This window comes from Cantharellus anzutake (genome assembly GCF_015039405.1).
Source record: "Cantharellus anzutake strain C23 chromosome Unknown EI90scaffold_10, whole genome shotgun sequence".
Taxonomy (NCBI): Eukaryota; Fungi; Basidiomycota; class Agaricomycetes; order Cantharellales; family Hydnaceae; genus Cantharellus; species Cantharellus anzutake.
Genome location: NW_024066960.1, coordinates 910,303 through 922,846, shown reverse-complemented (window position 1 = coordinate 922,846; position 12,544 = coordinate 910,303). Strand labels below are relative to the sequence as shown.

Below are 12,544 nucleotides of genomic sequence, written 5' to 3'. Positions count from 1 at the left end.
GTGATCATGATGCGAACGTTAACGTTCAACCTGGCCTGCTGGGCAACCGTAAGTGGGTGATAGTAGTCAGGGATATTACCAGTATACATACAAAACTATGTAATACATAACCTATGTGACACATAGCTTGATCAATCAGCGGTTTGCGGACCAAAGAGACTCGAAGAATATCCAAATTTTAACCAGAGAAGAGAAGCCGAAAAAAAGTGATTGTGTGGTGCCTAGTATGTCCACAACAGCGCCAGAGTCGCTTAAAACGCAGTTAACTTTTGTAGAGACGCGTAGCGGTGAGTTCAAAGCGCAGGTATGTAAGGCATGAATTTCGCTCGGAAAAAGCGAGAAAAAGTGTTGGTGTGGTGCCTAGTATGTCCGCAACAGCGCTGGAGCCGTTAAAACGCAAATTGACTTATGTATAGACGCGTAGCGATGAGGTCGTGACGCGCGGCGCTTGAGTCGGATGCAAACTTAGACCTGGCCCTGCTCGGCAACCGTAGGCGGGTCACCTGCCTGGAGCCAAAGTCAGGTGTAAGCCTAATCCAATTCAATTCAAATTTGAAATTTGCGCGTTCGTGTTGGCTGAGCAATGGCTGTCCAGCATCGCACTCTGAGAATGGCATGATCCCATCAGATACGCATTCATGTGTTTTCAAATGATCGCCGGTGAAAGTTGGCAAGCCAAGCAAACTCAAAGCACGGTTCGATTATGTACAGGGATTGAGAGTCGCGGAGGGAGAGTCGACGCGGTCTAGTGACGAAAGGGGCTGCACAATCGACAATCGAGCTGTGCCAGGAGAATGCTTAAAATGAATCCGTCACCCGGCGCTGGTGTCCCTGGGGAGGGCGATACTCGCTAGAGCTCTTGTGTTGGGTGAGCAGGCCTAAACGACTTCCCAGCCCACTCCTCTCTGTCTTATTTCTTTGTTACTCTTGTCTGATATTTGTTCGGCCCTAGCTGTCATATAAACACTTACACCGTACATGCCGTCACAATATCTTTCCCGCTCACGCTCGAGTATCCCGGCTCTAGGCAGGACTCCAGCCGCTATGACAAACAAACAATATATAGATCCCGGCTCAGTGCTACCGAACAAGACCTTGCTGAGAAGAACAGCAGATCGCTTGCTCTCAAGCAGCACCCCGATATTTCTAACGAGATTATCAACTCAGTTGAGTCGAATAGCCTACCTTCCTGAATGTGCAGTTTACGCGGTGTTGATATCCCAGCGTCTTGCTAGCGGGCCAATTACGGCGGGGCCATTCCTATACGGGGCGAGCATTTCTCCGACCTATATATTTCCATCCCCTAAGTAATCATCTATGCATTTTGTTGAGCCGATCGATTATTCTTACGAGGCTTTCCATGCATGCACGAGTTCAGATCTGGCCCTCATTATCCTCCATATCCCGCGTGATGTGTCAAGAGACTCCGAAGCAAGATTGTAGCTCAAAGTCCGAGTCATTCGTCCCTTTGCTACCAACACCCTAACCCTACATTCATATCACAGCAACTAGAGCGCGGTAGTACGTTCAGACCTCCATTAAAGGTACGCCGGGTTTAGCTGCCACGTACCTAACACTACCTGATTGTAACTAACGCTCATTGGATGAATGGGTGAATAGAGGCACCCGATGTCAAAATGCAACTGTGCACGCGCAAACGAGAGCAGCGACGCGGGAATACTGAGACCAATTGGCAACACGACGCCGTAGGGCAAATATACAATATTGAAGCCAAGGCAGGGTACGGAACTCAAACCATCTATATCTATCCACACAACGCTTCATCTCCACTGCTGACTGAACCTGTGCAAACACACAATCCTCACACCCCACACTCCAACCACTTTTTTTCGAGCCACGCTCTATGCGTGATCGGCTCACTATCGATTCATTGCGCCCCCAACAACGCGAAAATGCATTGTAACAATGGACGACGAACGCGCTAGATGCCAGCCAACAAGATAGTTACAATCATTACAAGGTTCCAACGAACGTGGACTGGGGGCAAAAAAAAGGGACAGTATAACAGAATCCTCGTCAATTACACGCGCGATGTCCTGTGGCCTCGCGCAAAAGAAGCACCTACCTGAATGCTTGTCATGGCACCGATCACGTTTATTTGAAATTTGGTCACATCGTTCGTCAACAGAATCCGCGGGATACTCAGCCTGATGCAGGTTGAACAGGTCGTCTCGGACTGCACACACGCAAAAGCTTAATCCAGGAGCTTGCAGTTAAGGATGCCGTACACCCCGTTTTGCGTGCTCGAGAGATATGGTCGTATGAACCATGACAAAGTGGCGGCACGATTGACGTCCGACACCGGTGAAGCAGCGCTCCGGATGAGCAACGAGTCCAACGCACCATCGTCGGAAATGTTCCCAAAGGGCCTCTAACTCCATGCAAGTCCTGGAGGACATAAGACGTCGATAACGGCACTCAGCTCCCACACTCAAGGCCGCATCGTTGTGCTTGTCCCTGAGATCGCCGCGTCTCCGGTGGCACTCCGGGCATATGAGGTAGGGGTTTCAGCAACCGTCCGAAACAGTCAAGCACAGCTCCGCTACTCGTGCAAGTCGAACTTGTGCACCGGAACTGCAACAGTAAGAGTTGTCCGCCAACCCCCCGCACCCACAGCATGCCCCCGAACCCTGAGACCACAGCACGCACGGCGTGTAGTTCCAACCGGAAGTGCTGGGAAGAACTCCTTCACCCTGACAAACGGTCGAGTCTGCGGGCCCGGGGTCGGGCTGGACTCTTATCAACTGCTGCAGACTCACCCCTTCAGATTAGTAGACAAACGGCCAAGGAGAACGGCTAGTGCGAATGTTCTCACTTCTATCTCCGACACGTTTAATATTACTAAAATTTGAACAAGATGAGGACAACCTTTGGTGCAGAAAGTGACACGACTTGCCGAGATGGCGTCAAGGCAATTGCATAGTGGCCCAAGAATAGCAGTGTCAACCATCACCTGGGGTAAAAGGGATGTCATGAATACCATGGAAATTCAGATGCATAAATTCGTGTGCGGGCGGGGATCTACGTTCGTCCTTGAGCTTGCCTCCTGCCACCAGTCGTTTGGGGACGGGCCTACAACAACCCGTTTTGACCAAACATAATTCGAAATAGAAACAGGCAATTGACGCCTTTGACGCTCTGGATCCATAAAGAGAAAGAAGGTGGAATGAAGGGAGGGGGTGGCGCGGCCATCGAGAAGGGTGAAATTCGATTTGACCAGCAGCTGCATTGTTTCTTGCCAAATATTCGGAAGTTGGATGGGGCAATGGGGATGCAAGTTCATGTCCCAACAATCTAATTATGTACGACATAATTCCAGAAACTGGACATGGAATCTACAGCCCCTGAAACAATAACGGCCATGGATCTGATTAAATAGAATAAAAAGTAATAGCCGAGACTTTGCTTCAATTGCGAAGTCCGCCGCATTCCCTCAACCTCCGATCTTCCTCGTCCCGCAACTCACAACGTGATGTTGAGCTTGCGGCGCTGTATTCCCTTTCTTGGTATTCCTGCTACCAAAGTCAGTGCGCCATTGAGGCGACTGCTTATAAAAGCAGTGAACAATTTTTCTCTTTCGTCTCCCTCAGTTCAACAACGATTGACTGTGAGACTCCGCTTGTTCTTTTGTCTTAGTGACTTACTTACGCACTTTCATGTATCCTAGCGTAAGTAACACGCTAGGTAACTAGTTTTAATTCTATTAGTTCAACAACGATTGACTGAGCGTAACACGCTAGCGTAAATCGCTACCATTTTAATAAGAGAATGATATAAGTGACAAACCTCAACCATGAGGAAAAGAAATTGAATTGAATGGACGGACGCGGACAAGTCCGAAGTACTTGAAAGGAATGTGACCATGTGATGAAACATGTGGTAATACAATAGCACGTGCGCCGAACGAATAGAACCACAAAGCTCGGTCGTGCCCATGATGAAGGCAGCACCGACAGCGACGAGTCGGAATCTGGTGTCAGGCCTAGGCAGGTCACCAGCCTCTATGCCATGGTGTGGCTGTCGGGCGAGATTAGAGGAAAACAAAGTTCTTCAAAAGAAGACCGAGTGACCGTATGATTCTTCGCCACAAAGGTGAAATGGATCTCATCACCAGGCTCCGCGTGCACAAAAGGCGGAGTGTCGTCCTTACTCGTGGCCACATAGATGGCTTTCCTGGACATTTCAAGTTCGGTATCATCCCGTTTTACCCCCCAGCCGTAGCAAGCGCCTTCTTCTTGAAAGCATCGAAAGTATGAGGTCCCCTCTTGGGGGGATTGGTCGTGAATGCCATCCCGTTGCTGCGGTGTTAGCAAGAGTGCAATGCCCCAGAAGATTTAGCAGGGAAAATTGATTTACACAAGGGGAAGATCAAGAAGGTTGTGGGAGCGGCCGGATAGTCATAACTTGTAAAGTCAAGCCTTTTGACAAACCATAAGAACGTACGTCATGCTCATATCAGTTATTGATATTATACATGTTCAACTATTTCTTTACGCTGCTACATTCTGCTTATTTGCGCAATCGCAATATTGCATCTCTTTATCACTTACGTTTGATATCTTGTTATTACTTGATCTACTTATATTGTTATGCAGAGATCATCTTTCCCCTCGTCCGCCCAGTGCTACGTAATAATACACTTGTATTGGTTTTCAATCAGTACTTGTCCCAGGAGCACTACCAGTCATCCCATATGTAGAAGTTCAATATGGGAAATAGCCCGTGCGTTGTGGCGCCGAATACTTATCGGCATGCCCATGCCTTTCGTTCAAATATTCACACACCAAAAGGAATCACCTCCCTTCGTTCCATGGAATTAACATGCTTCAGTCGGAACCCTCTCCGTCGTCAACCTCGATGAATGCAGAATTGAGTTGCTTGCGCGAAAATGATGGCCATCATATTTCTAACATCTTAATGTACGGGGCCCGAAGCAGTAGGACTGGGATGTGGATAAATGGCAATGGCAAAGTCCAAGTTATCTGAGACGCATTTTCATCTTCCACGCCTCTCCTGACAGATGCGGCGCGCACTTGACACCGTCGTTGTTTTTCTACTCCTCCCGAGTGTTTTGGCCTTTACACCACTGCCAGCGGTTGATCTAGCCATTGGTGCACGAGGTGTTGCCACAAACGACTCCACATGCCTCGCTATTCAGCAAGCTATCTCAAGTGCTTCTTCCGTCTATTACCCCTCAGATCCTCAATATTCTCAAGATATCTGGCATTTCATGAATTCGAGCATTCAGTACCCGAAGTGCACCGTTGAACCAGGGACTGTTCAAGATGTGTCGAAAATTGTGAGTTGAATGCTTGCATTGTAATGTTCAACGAACTCAGGGCCTATCCTTTGTCTAGATGAAAATCCTGGCCAACTCTACTTCTCCTTTTGCTGTGAGTGTCGGGTTGCAGAACAACAGGTGGAGCAAGTTTTGGATCGTTGATGTGGCATAGGTGAAATGTGGTGGCCATGCTTCCAACCAGGGCTTCAGCTCTACGACTGGCGTTCTTATTGCCATGACTCGTTTTAACAAAGTTATCTACCACCCCGAGACGAGCACCGCGGATATCCCGACAGGCGTCATTTGGGATGATGTGTACGCAGCTCTTGAGCCTCATGGTGTCAATGTCGTTGGCGGACGTGTGTCTGGAGTTGGCGCGACTGGAGTAACGCTTGGTGGAGGTAAGACACATTATTCAGACTGTCGGCATCTAACTGATCCGTCTGTCGCTGAGAGGGTATTCATGGTTGACAAACCTCTATGGGTTGACGGTGGATTCTGTCACCGCATTCGAACTCGTCCTACCTAGTGGGGAAGTCGTCGAAGTCACGAATGATAATAAGTTCCGTGATCTTTTCTTTGCCTTAAAGGTGAGTATACTGCTTGTCCTCGAGAACATACCCACTGAGGCGTTGGGGTTGACTTCAGGGTGGTTTCAATAATTTTGTGAGACTTTTCTGGTTTCGCCCGGCAGTCTCATAATCAACACTCTCCACAGGGGATTGTGACGAAATTTACTTTGACGACCTATCCTCAAGGCCAAATTTGGGCGCGTATCTCCTTCACTTAACTTGTACAACGCATTGCTTGTATTGATACAATCACCGCTACAGGCAGGGTTAATTCTTTACTCCGGGTCACACTGGGACAAGCTCGCAGACGCAACGGTTGACTTCCAAAATTCAAATACCGATCCCAACGCCAACGTTCTCCCCTCGTTCAATCAGTATCCAAACGGAACACAAGTCGCGGCTGTGCTCGTATTCTACAATAAGCCTACTGCTCCACCTGGACTGTTCGACAAATTTTTGAACGTTCCGAGTATTTCTCAAAATGTCACAACGAGGAGCTTTCGGGATTTCATTCTGAGTATCCCGAGTAACGCAGAGGCCGGTTTCCGGTGGGTTATTTTGTTTTCAGTCATTTATGTGATCGAGCCAAATCCATTGCATGAACTCTAGTGGAGCTTTCAAGGGGGTATCTTTAGCAGAATTCTCGCCCGGTATTCTAAAGACAATCCTTGCAGAAATTCCAGTAGGTCCCAGCCCGTGGGCCACACAAATCCCAAAAAATTGATGTTATTTTTATATCAGACTTGGAGTGCCTACAATGGAGCGAATTCTGGAGTGTTCGTTTCGTACGACATGGAGCCATTCCTAACTAGCATCCCAAAGCACGCTACTCCGAGTGCATTCCCACACGACAAATTCGCTTCCCCCATGAACATCTACTTTGCTTGGACATCTCCTGACTCCGACGGTGCCCAGATGCAGGGAATCGAGCAAACTGCGGCGAATATCGCTGCCGCCGCCAAGGCCGAAGGACAAGACATTGACTCGTTAACTTTATACCCAAATTATTGTCTTGCTGACACTCCGTTGGAGAAGATGTACGGGAATAATGTACAGAGGTTGAAGAGCATCAAGGAGGAGTATGACCCTCTCAATGTTATGGGTCGTACAGGCGGGTGAGTCCTGTTGCTTTAACGTGCTATGATGCACTAAAGGTTGCTCTGGTCTTCTCGCAGGTTCAAATTTTAGTAATATTCACTGAATCAGAAATCGGAGGCAAGAACATTGCGTTGATTATGTACCTGCTTTCTTTTCGCGTTGCATCAATGAACACACACCCCAATACCGGCTGGCTGTGGAGCCGGCAATACACTATGGCACATGCATGTCATGCGCCAAAGTTACGCGCGAGAGCCTTGAGCTGATATATTGGTTATTAATCTTGCTGTGCGTGAGTGCACAGGGTGACGCTATGGTGTATAATGTGGCTACTAATTAGCCGCATGGACCTTTGAGTAAATTATCTTGAATGTGGGAGTTCGAAGCTGAGGTGCGATCATCCAGAAGATTGCCTCCAACGGGGGGCTGAAATTGAGGACCAAGCGGAAGAAGGTACTTACAAGCGAGGATTTTATGGGCAATCCCATGCGGTGGCTTCTCTGGTGTCTATTTCCCAGCCCAATTGCAGCATACAGGCAGTTCGTCGTGAAGAGAAGATGACCACCTGCCATTGGAATCTTCTACTCGACAAAGAATAATTGGCTGGTGGAACCAAGAAACTCGTGCGCTCGTTGTATCCAGCGCATACCTGCACAAACACCTGCGCCAGTATCTAAACCAATAGCTCTAATCCGAAGATTAATTCCGTAGGAGTCTGATAATCCGGGTCGACGTAGCCGACTCTATCGCTCTCGGTGTGAAAGCTCCCGGCACTGCAGAGATGGATGTTGGGCACCTAAGCACGCGTGCCCCTCTCTTAGGAATGGGGGAGTCAGGCGGGCAGCGATCCCAATCAGGCAGCAGTTCTAGCGCACGCGTTAGACTTGTAAGAACAGACGGGCTGTGTTCGGCCATCCAGATTTCTTATAATTCTCCTGAGGGGTGTGGCTCCCCGGGCGCCGCTGGCGAGACGGTGAACCTAAGAGCGAGCACATGATACGGCCTGAGTGTGGTGAATGATGATTCAATGAAAATGGATTTATGATAGTCCGGGGCGCTATTTTATGCCATCACGAGGTGTTACGATTTGTACGACTGTGTCCGTCGAGCACACACATAACGAGGGATGAGTAGGGCCTTGACTACAAGGTACTAGGTTAAGCTTTTGTATATACGCATTAGGACAGCTTGTTCAGCCTGCATTGGCCCTTGCCCTTAATTCTCCATTCATGTTGAAAGTCGACGAGCGATTGCAGCCCTGCGTCCTAATCTTAAACAAATGAGACCAATCACTGGTCACTACAATACAAAGAGAGCCGGATGAGCAGCATCGTCAAGTCCATCAAGCCTGCAACGGGTTTAATAATGAGGTGGCCTAGACATGGGCGGAAGTTGCACGCCTCGTGTGGCTGTGATTCACAGCCTGTGACAGTTACGGAAATTCGGGGATTATCAAATGCGATACATACTCCATATTCAACGCATGGAGAGATGAGTGGTCGATCAACTCAGCAGGATGGACAGTGAGTTGGAAGATAAGCTCATCATAGGACTATGCGTCGCCTTGCTGTGATTGGCCAAAAGATCAAGACCTGAGTTTGTTCCCGCTGGGGTGCTGATGCTTGTGCTGATAAGTTACCCTGAGACCCCATATACGCTCAGGGGATCCAGCTATTCGGCGAAGAATCCCTATCTGATTCGAAGCCTCAAAGGTGCTGCTCGAGAGCGAGTTGGTCTTGCTTGCATGTTCTTCTCGGCAACGCTCTGGAGAAGTACAGCTCTCATCAGACATATGTGCAATGCACATTCAGTCGTCGGTTTGATTTTTTTTCGTAATTTCCACGCTCCCTTACATAGTCCGAGTTGCAGCATTCAACTTTGGGAGATTACCGACGGTCATCTGAAAGAAAGATCGTGAGTGAAACGTTCCCGTGTCTGATGACACACTAGGCTGTGCTAGAGTTGGTGGAACAGCCAAGTGCCCGAATTGTGCGCCCCGGCCGACTCGGAAATTCAGCCACGGGAGTTATGTAACGCCGCCACAACTCACGCGAAACGAGCGTTGACTGCCATTAGGGGAAAGCTTCGATTGTTACAGTTGCCGTTATTCCTCATGGAAGAATTTATTGACCTGTCACAGATAGGCCTCCTTGCGGTGCCAGCCACCCCGGAAGGCATTGAGATCGACACGAATACAAAGCAGAGGGGATGCCTCCTCTCGGCCGCGTGGCTCCGCCCCTCCGCTTTCTGACTGGCATTCGGGATGCCCGTGTATTCCTCGGTTCCTTATGAGCACTGGTTATTCGATTATCCCGTGCAGTCAGTATGTGGGTTACCCTATAAATGGTGGGGCTTCTTTGGAGCTTTCCTGGATCCTACACCCATCTTCACTTCGCACAAACCCAACGCGAATACCAGAAGCATAATGAAGTTCTTTCTTTACGCATTGACGGGCCTGGCTGTTTTCAGTTCGGCACTCGCGAAAAAGAAGACACACATTGTAAGGCGACGAGGTCGTAGAGTGATCTGTGCTTTTGCTGACTACCTCATTCTTCAAGGTCAACGTCGGGCCTGGCGGTCAACTTGTATACGATCCCCCTTTCATTGTCCGTATCATCAAGTCATAGCTTTGCTACAATGTTTCACTTTTCCTGACGTCTCCACTACAGCACGCGAACAAAGGGGATGAGGTGAAATTTGTATTCAATCCGAAGAACCATACAGGTGCGATTTGCGCCGTTTTCTATGCTTGGATGTCGCCTGAAGAGTTTTGTTTGATCGCCTAGCGACCCAATCTTCATTCGACTCCCCATGTTCGAAACTCAAGGACTCGCATGGACGTAACATTGGGTTTGACTCAGGCTTCCAGCCCGTGGACCCCATCCATCCCGTGCACAAGATCGTCACGTTCAAAGTCCGAACGAAAGACCCATTGTGGTTCTACTGCCGACAGACCGGTCACTGCAGCAAAGGGATGGTGTTTGCGATCAATCCTCCCAAGAAGGGACCCCATACCTTTGATGCCTTCAGGAAGAAGGCACTTGCTACAGCTGGTGGTAAACGGGATGATACCGAACCTCGAAGGGTGAAGGTCCACGATGTTATCGTGGGCCAAGGCGGTCAACTTACCTACACCCCGCCTTTTATCCACGCAAAAACTGGTGAAGAGATCCGTTTCACCTTTGTGGCGAAGAACCATACGGCCACTCAGTCTTCCTTCGATGAACCTTGTTCGCCTCAAATCTCGCCCGACGGTCACACTCGTGCCGGATTCGACAGCGGATTCCAGCCTGTCGCTAATGGTCATTTCCGCCGAGCCTCCTTCATCATGCCCAAGACCGACAAGCCTCTGTGGTTCTACTGCCGCCAGAAGGTTCCTGTGTCACACTGTGGGAAGGGGATGGTGTTTGCGATCAATCCTCCGAGCCGCGGAAATACTTTTGCTGCATTCAAGGCGAAGGCTCTCGCGACTGGAGGAAGGAAGCGGGAGGACATGATTGATGGTGAAGAGGAGGAATGATTATAATCAGGGGTGAAGAGAGTGAATGATTAGATGTCCTTCGCTCTGCTGCGACCCATACGATGGGAGATTGGGAGAATGTGATGTACTGGAGGTCATGGTTCTCACGTTTGTAAAGGACATGGACAGTTGTTTCGTCTCCGGGCTGCGAATTTCATACTTTAGTTTTCGAATTGATTCACAGTTACGTCATGTTTGCTCTCTCGGGATCCGTCATTCGGCTCCCGACTTGGCAGGGGAGCTCAATCACGATTGAATGAGGTTTGATCCGGACTCGTTGACACCGGATGTCTCGGCTTGTCCGTTTGGGTCTAACTATCCCTTCAGTAGCATTACATAATCCCATCCCCTTCTTTATTGGGTACGCAGATCACAGTATTATCGGTTATCTACTATGTAGGCCATGGACGCGTGCCGGGAATAAGTACACTACTGTATTGCACATTTCATGTCATGCATGCTTACGTGCTGGGGCCTTGACTGCACTAAGTGACATGTCGGCGTGTGCGATTATATCAGAAATTAGCTGCCGGGATTTTTAGAGTCGATTCTCTTGCACACAGTTCAAGGGTCATTGGAATCGTTTGAGATCATCTAATTGGGTGAGGTTTGATATTAGGATGGCCAAACGGCAAGAAAGGGCTCCGTCGCAACGGAGCATTTGTGAGCAACTCCCATGCAATGGCTTCTCTGCATGGTGGTTCTATTTCTTGGCCCACTTGCAGCCATGCGAACAGTTCATCAGGCTCCCAGTAGGGGTAGAGTTACCCCGGTAAGAGGGGCAAGAAGAAAACATCCTTTGCGATTGGCACCTTTCACTCAATTGAACAAGGGCCGCACCGGTGATTGACGAAGAGCGCAGAAACTCATGCACTCGCTATACCAGGCGCCTGCCCAAACTAACGCCTCCGCTGAATATCTAAATCGATCTTAGAATATGTATGCTAATCGCGAAATAACTCAGCTTCACGTTAGAGTGGACTATAAATGTTATAATACCTAATCGCGAAATAACTATCGTACATGAGTTATTAGTAAGAATCATAACAACTAGTCGAAGTATCGATCTCACCTCAGCTTCACGTTAGAGTGAACTGAGGGGGATGATAATGCGAAAAGGCGAAAGTTTTATAGAAAAAGATAGGGCACCAGCGCGTAGTGCGCCAGGCCAAAGAGTAGTCGGACCCGAGTCAAAGCGGGATGTCAAAGCGAAGAAGAATGAAGGAAAAAGAAGTTACAACCACGCCACCTTAAACCCATGATAGCCGTAGGGCCTAAGCTCCTACTGGGTGCCCGTCGAACCCCAACAATCGACGGCTCTAGAGTCCTGTAGACTTAGCAGTATCGAATCTCCGGATCAGTCATCCAACCCGACCTGGGGGACTCGGTTGTTTTCACGTTCCCGGCGCTGCGAAAATATTGAGTTCCTAGCCCCTCTCTCAATGGTCAGAGGCACACCGCCAAGGAAGAGCAAGGGTGCTGTGTTCGACCGTTTCTGGCTAATCATAAACTTTATGATTCTGCAATAATGGGGCCCCCGGCAAACGTCTTAGTAACGGGCACACGATACAGCTCAAGTGTGGCGAATGATGATTCGATAATTCTCGCCAACCACATTCTGGGCTCGTATCCCTTTGCGAGGAATTAGAGACCCCTTGGATTACTTGCTAATCTAGAGTGTTATTCCACCGCTGTTAATTGGTTCCTTATTGTGCGGCCACTTTTCCATGATCCCTGAGGCTATTGTCAGTCGAGCACGCAGATTGGGCCGCTACTGGATGAAGATTTTGTATACATGCATTTTGGGACGGTCCTGATTCTCTGCTCATGGTGTAGTGTCGTCAGTATCCGGAGAACACTTCATCACTGTACTGACGTAACCTCTGGATAGTGTTCTCTCCCCACGGACTCGGGAACGCTTGCCACCGTTCTACTACTGCCTTGATCCGTGTGATTGGACCTCAATGGCTGAATCCACTTGACTCGGAAAATCTCTGTCAGATAAGTCTTATGGACCAGGGACGGCCTCTATTACTGGCGGCAGTGATTAGG

At 49.0% G+C, this 12,544-nt stretch overlaps 4 protein-coding genes across 4 annotated transcripts; 3 read left to right on the top strand and 1 right to left on the bottom strand.

Annotated features, from left to right (window-relative positions):
* The first annotated feature begins 756 nt into the window (after positions 1-756).
* EI90DRAFT_99380 (uncharacterized protein) lies at positions 757-1,567 on the top strand. The gene is made up of 3 exons (XM_039068314.1): positions 757-868; positions 953-1,166; positions 1,225-1,567. Exons 2-3 carry the CDS (start codon positions 979-981, stop codon positions 1,484-1,486), a joined length of 450 nt encoding a protein of 149 aa, XP_038919675.1. The 5' UTR covers positions 757-868; positions 953-978; the 3' UTR covers positions 1,487-1,567.
* Positions 1,568-3,921: 2,354 nt separating this feature from the next.
* On the bottom strand, positions 3,922-4,748 carry EI90DRAFT_3044521 (uncharacterized protein). The gene is made up of 3 exons (XM_039059341.1): positions 4,617-4,748; positions 4,457-4,460; positions 3,922-4,170 (listed from the first exon to the last, which is right to left on the bottom strand). The coding sequence occupies exons 1-3, from the start codon at positions 4,621-4,623 to the stop codon at positions 4,023-4,025; spliced, it is 159 nt and encodes a 52-aa protein (XP_038919674.1). The 5' UTR covers positions 4,624-4,748; the 3' UTR covers positions 3,922-4,022.
* A 293-nt stretch (positions 4,749-5,041) lies between these two features.
* Positions 5,042-6,993, top strand: EI90DRAFT_3144623 (FAD dependent oxidoreductase; the record flags this gene model as incomplete). The annotated part of the gene is made up of 9 exons (XM_039065169.1): positions 5,042-5,320; positions 5,379-5,414; positions 5,475-5,703; positions 5,759-5,892; positions 5,951-5,968; positions 6,021-6,071; positions 6,136-6,422; positions 6,484-6,556; positions 6,616-6,993. 9 exons carry the CDS (start codon positions 5,042-5,044, stop codon positions 6,991-6,993), a joined length of 1,485 nt encoding a protein of 494 aa, XP_038919673.1.
* Positions 6,994-9,397: 2,404 nt separating this feature from the next.
* On the top strand, positions 9,398-10,492 carry EI90DRAFT_3144622 (Cupredoxin; the record flags this gene model as incomplete). Its single annotated transcript, XM_039065168.1, has 4 exons — positions 9,398-9,472; positions 9,531-9,578; positions 9,642-9,696; positions 9,759-10,492. The coding sequence occupies 4 exons, from the start codon at positions 9,398-9,400 to the stop codon at positions 10,490-10,492; spliced, it is 912 nt and encodes a 303-aa protein (XP_038919672.1).
* Positions 10,493-12,544: the final 2,052 nt, after the last annotated feature.

Bases quoted from the DNA above. Each gene is read 5' to 3' on its own strand.
- EI90DRAFT_99380 (XM_039068314.1), top strand. From the start codon at position 979: ATGCCGTCACAATATCTTTCCCGCTCACGCTCGAGTATCCCGGCTCTA. The intron at 1,167-1,224 runs GTTGAGTCGAAT...TTGATATCCCAG, and splicing joins CTAACGAGATTATCAACTCA to CGTCTTGCTAGCGGGCCAAT.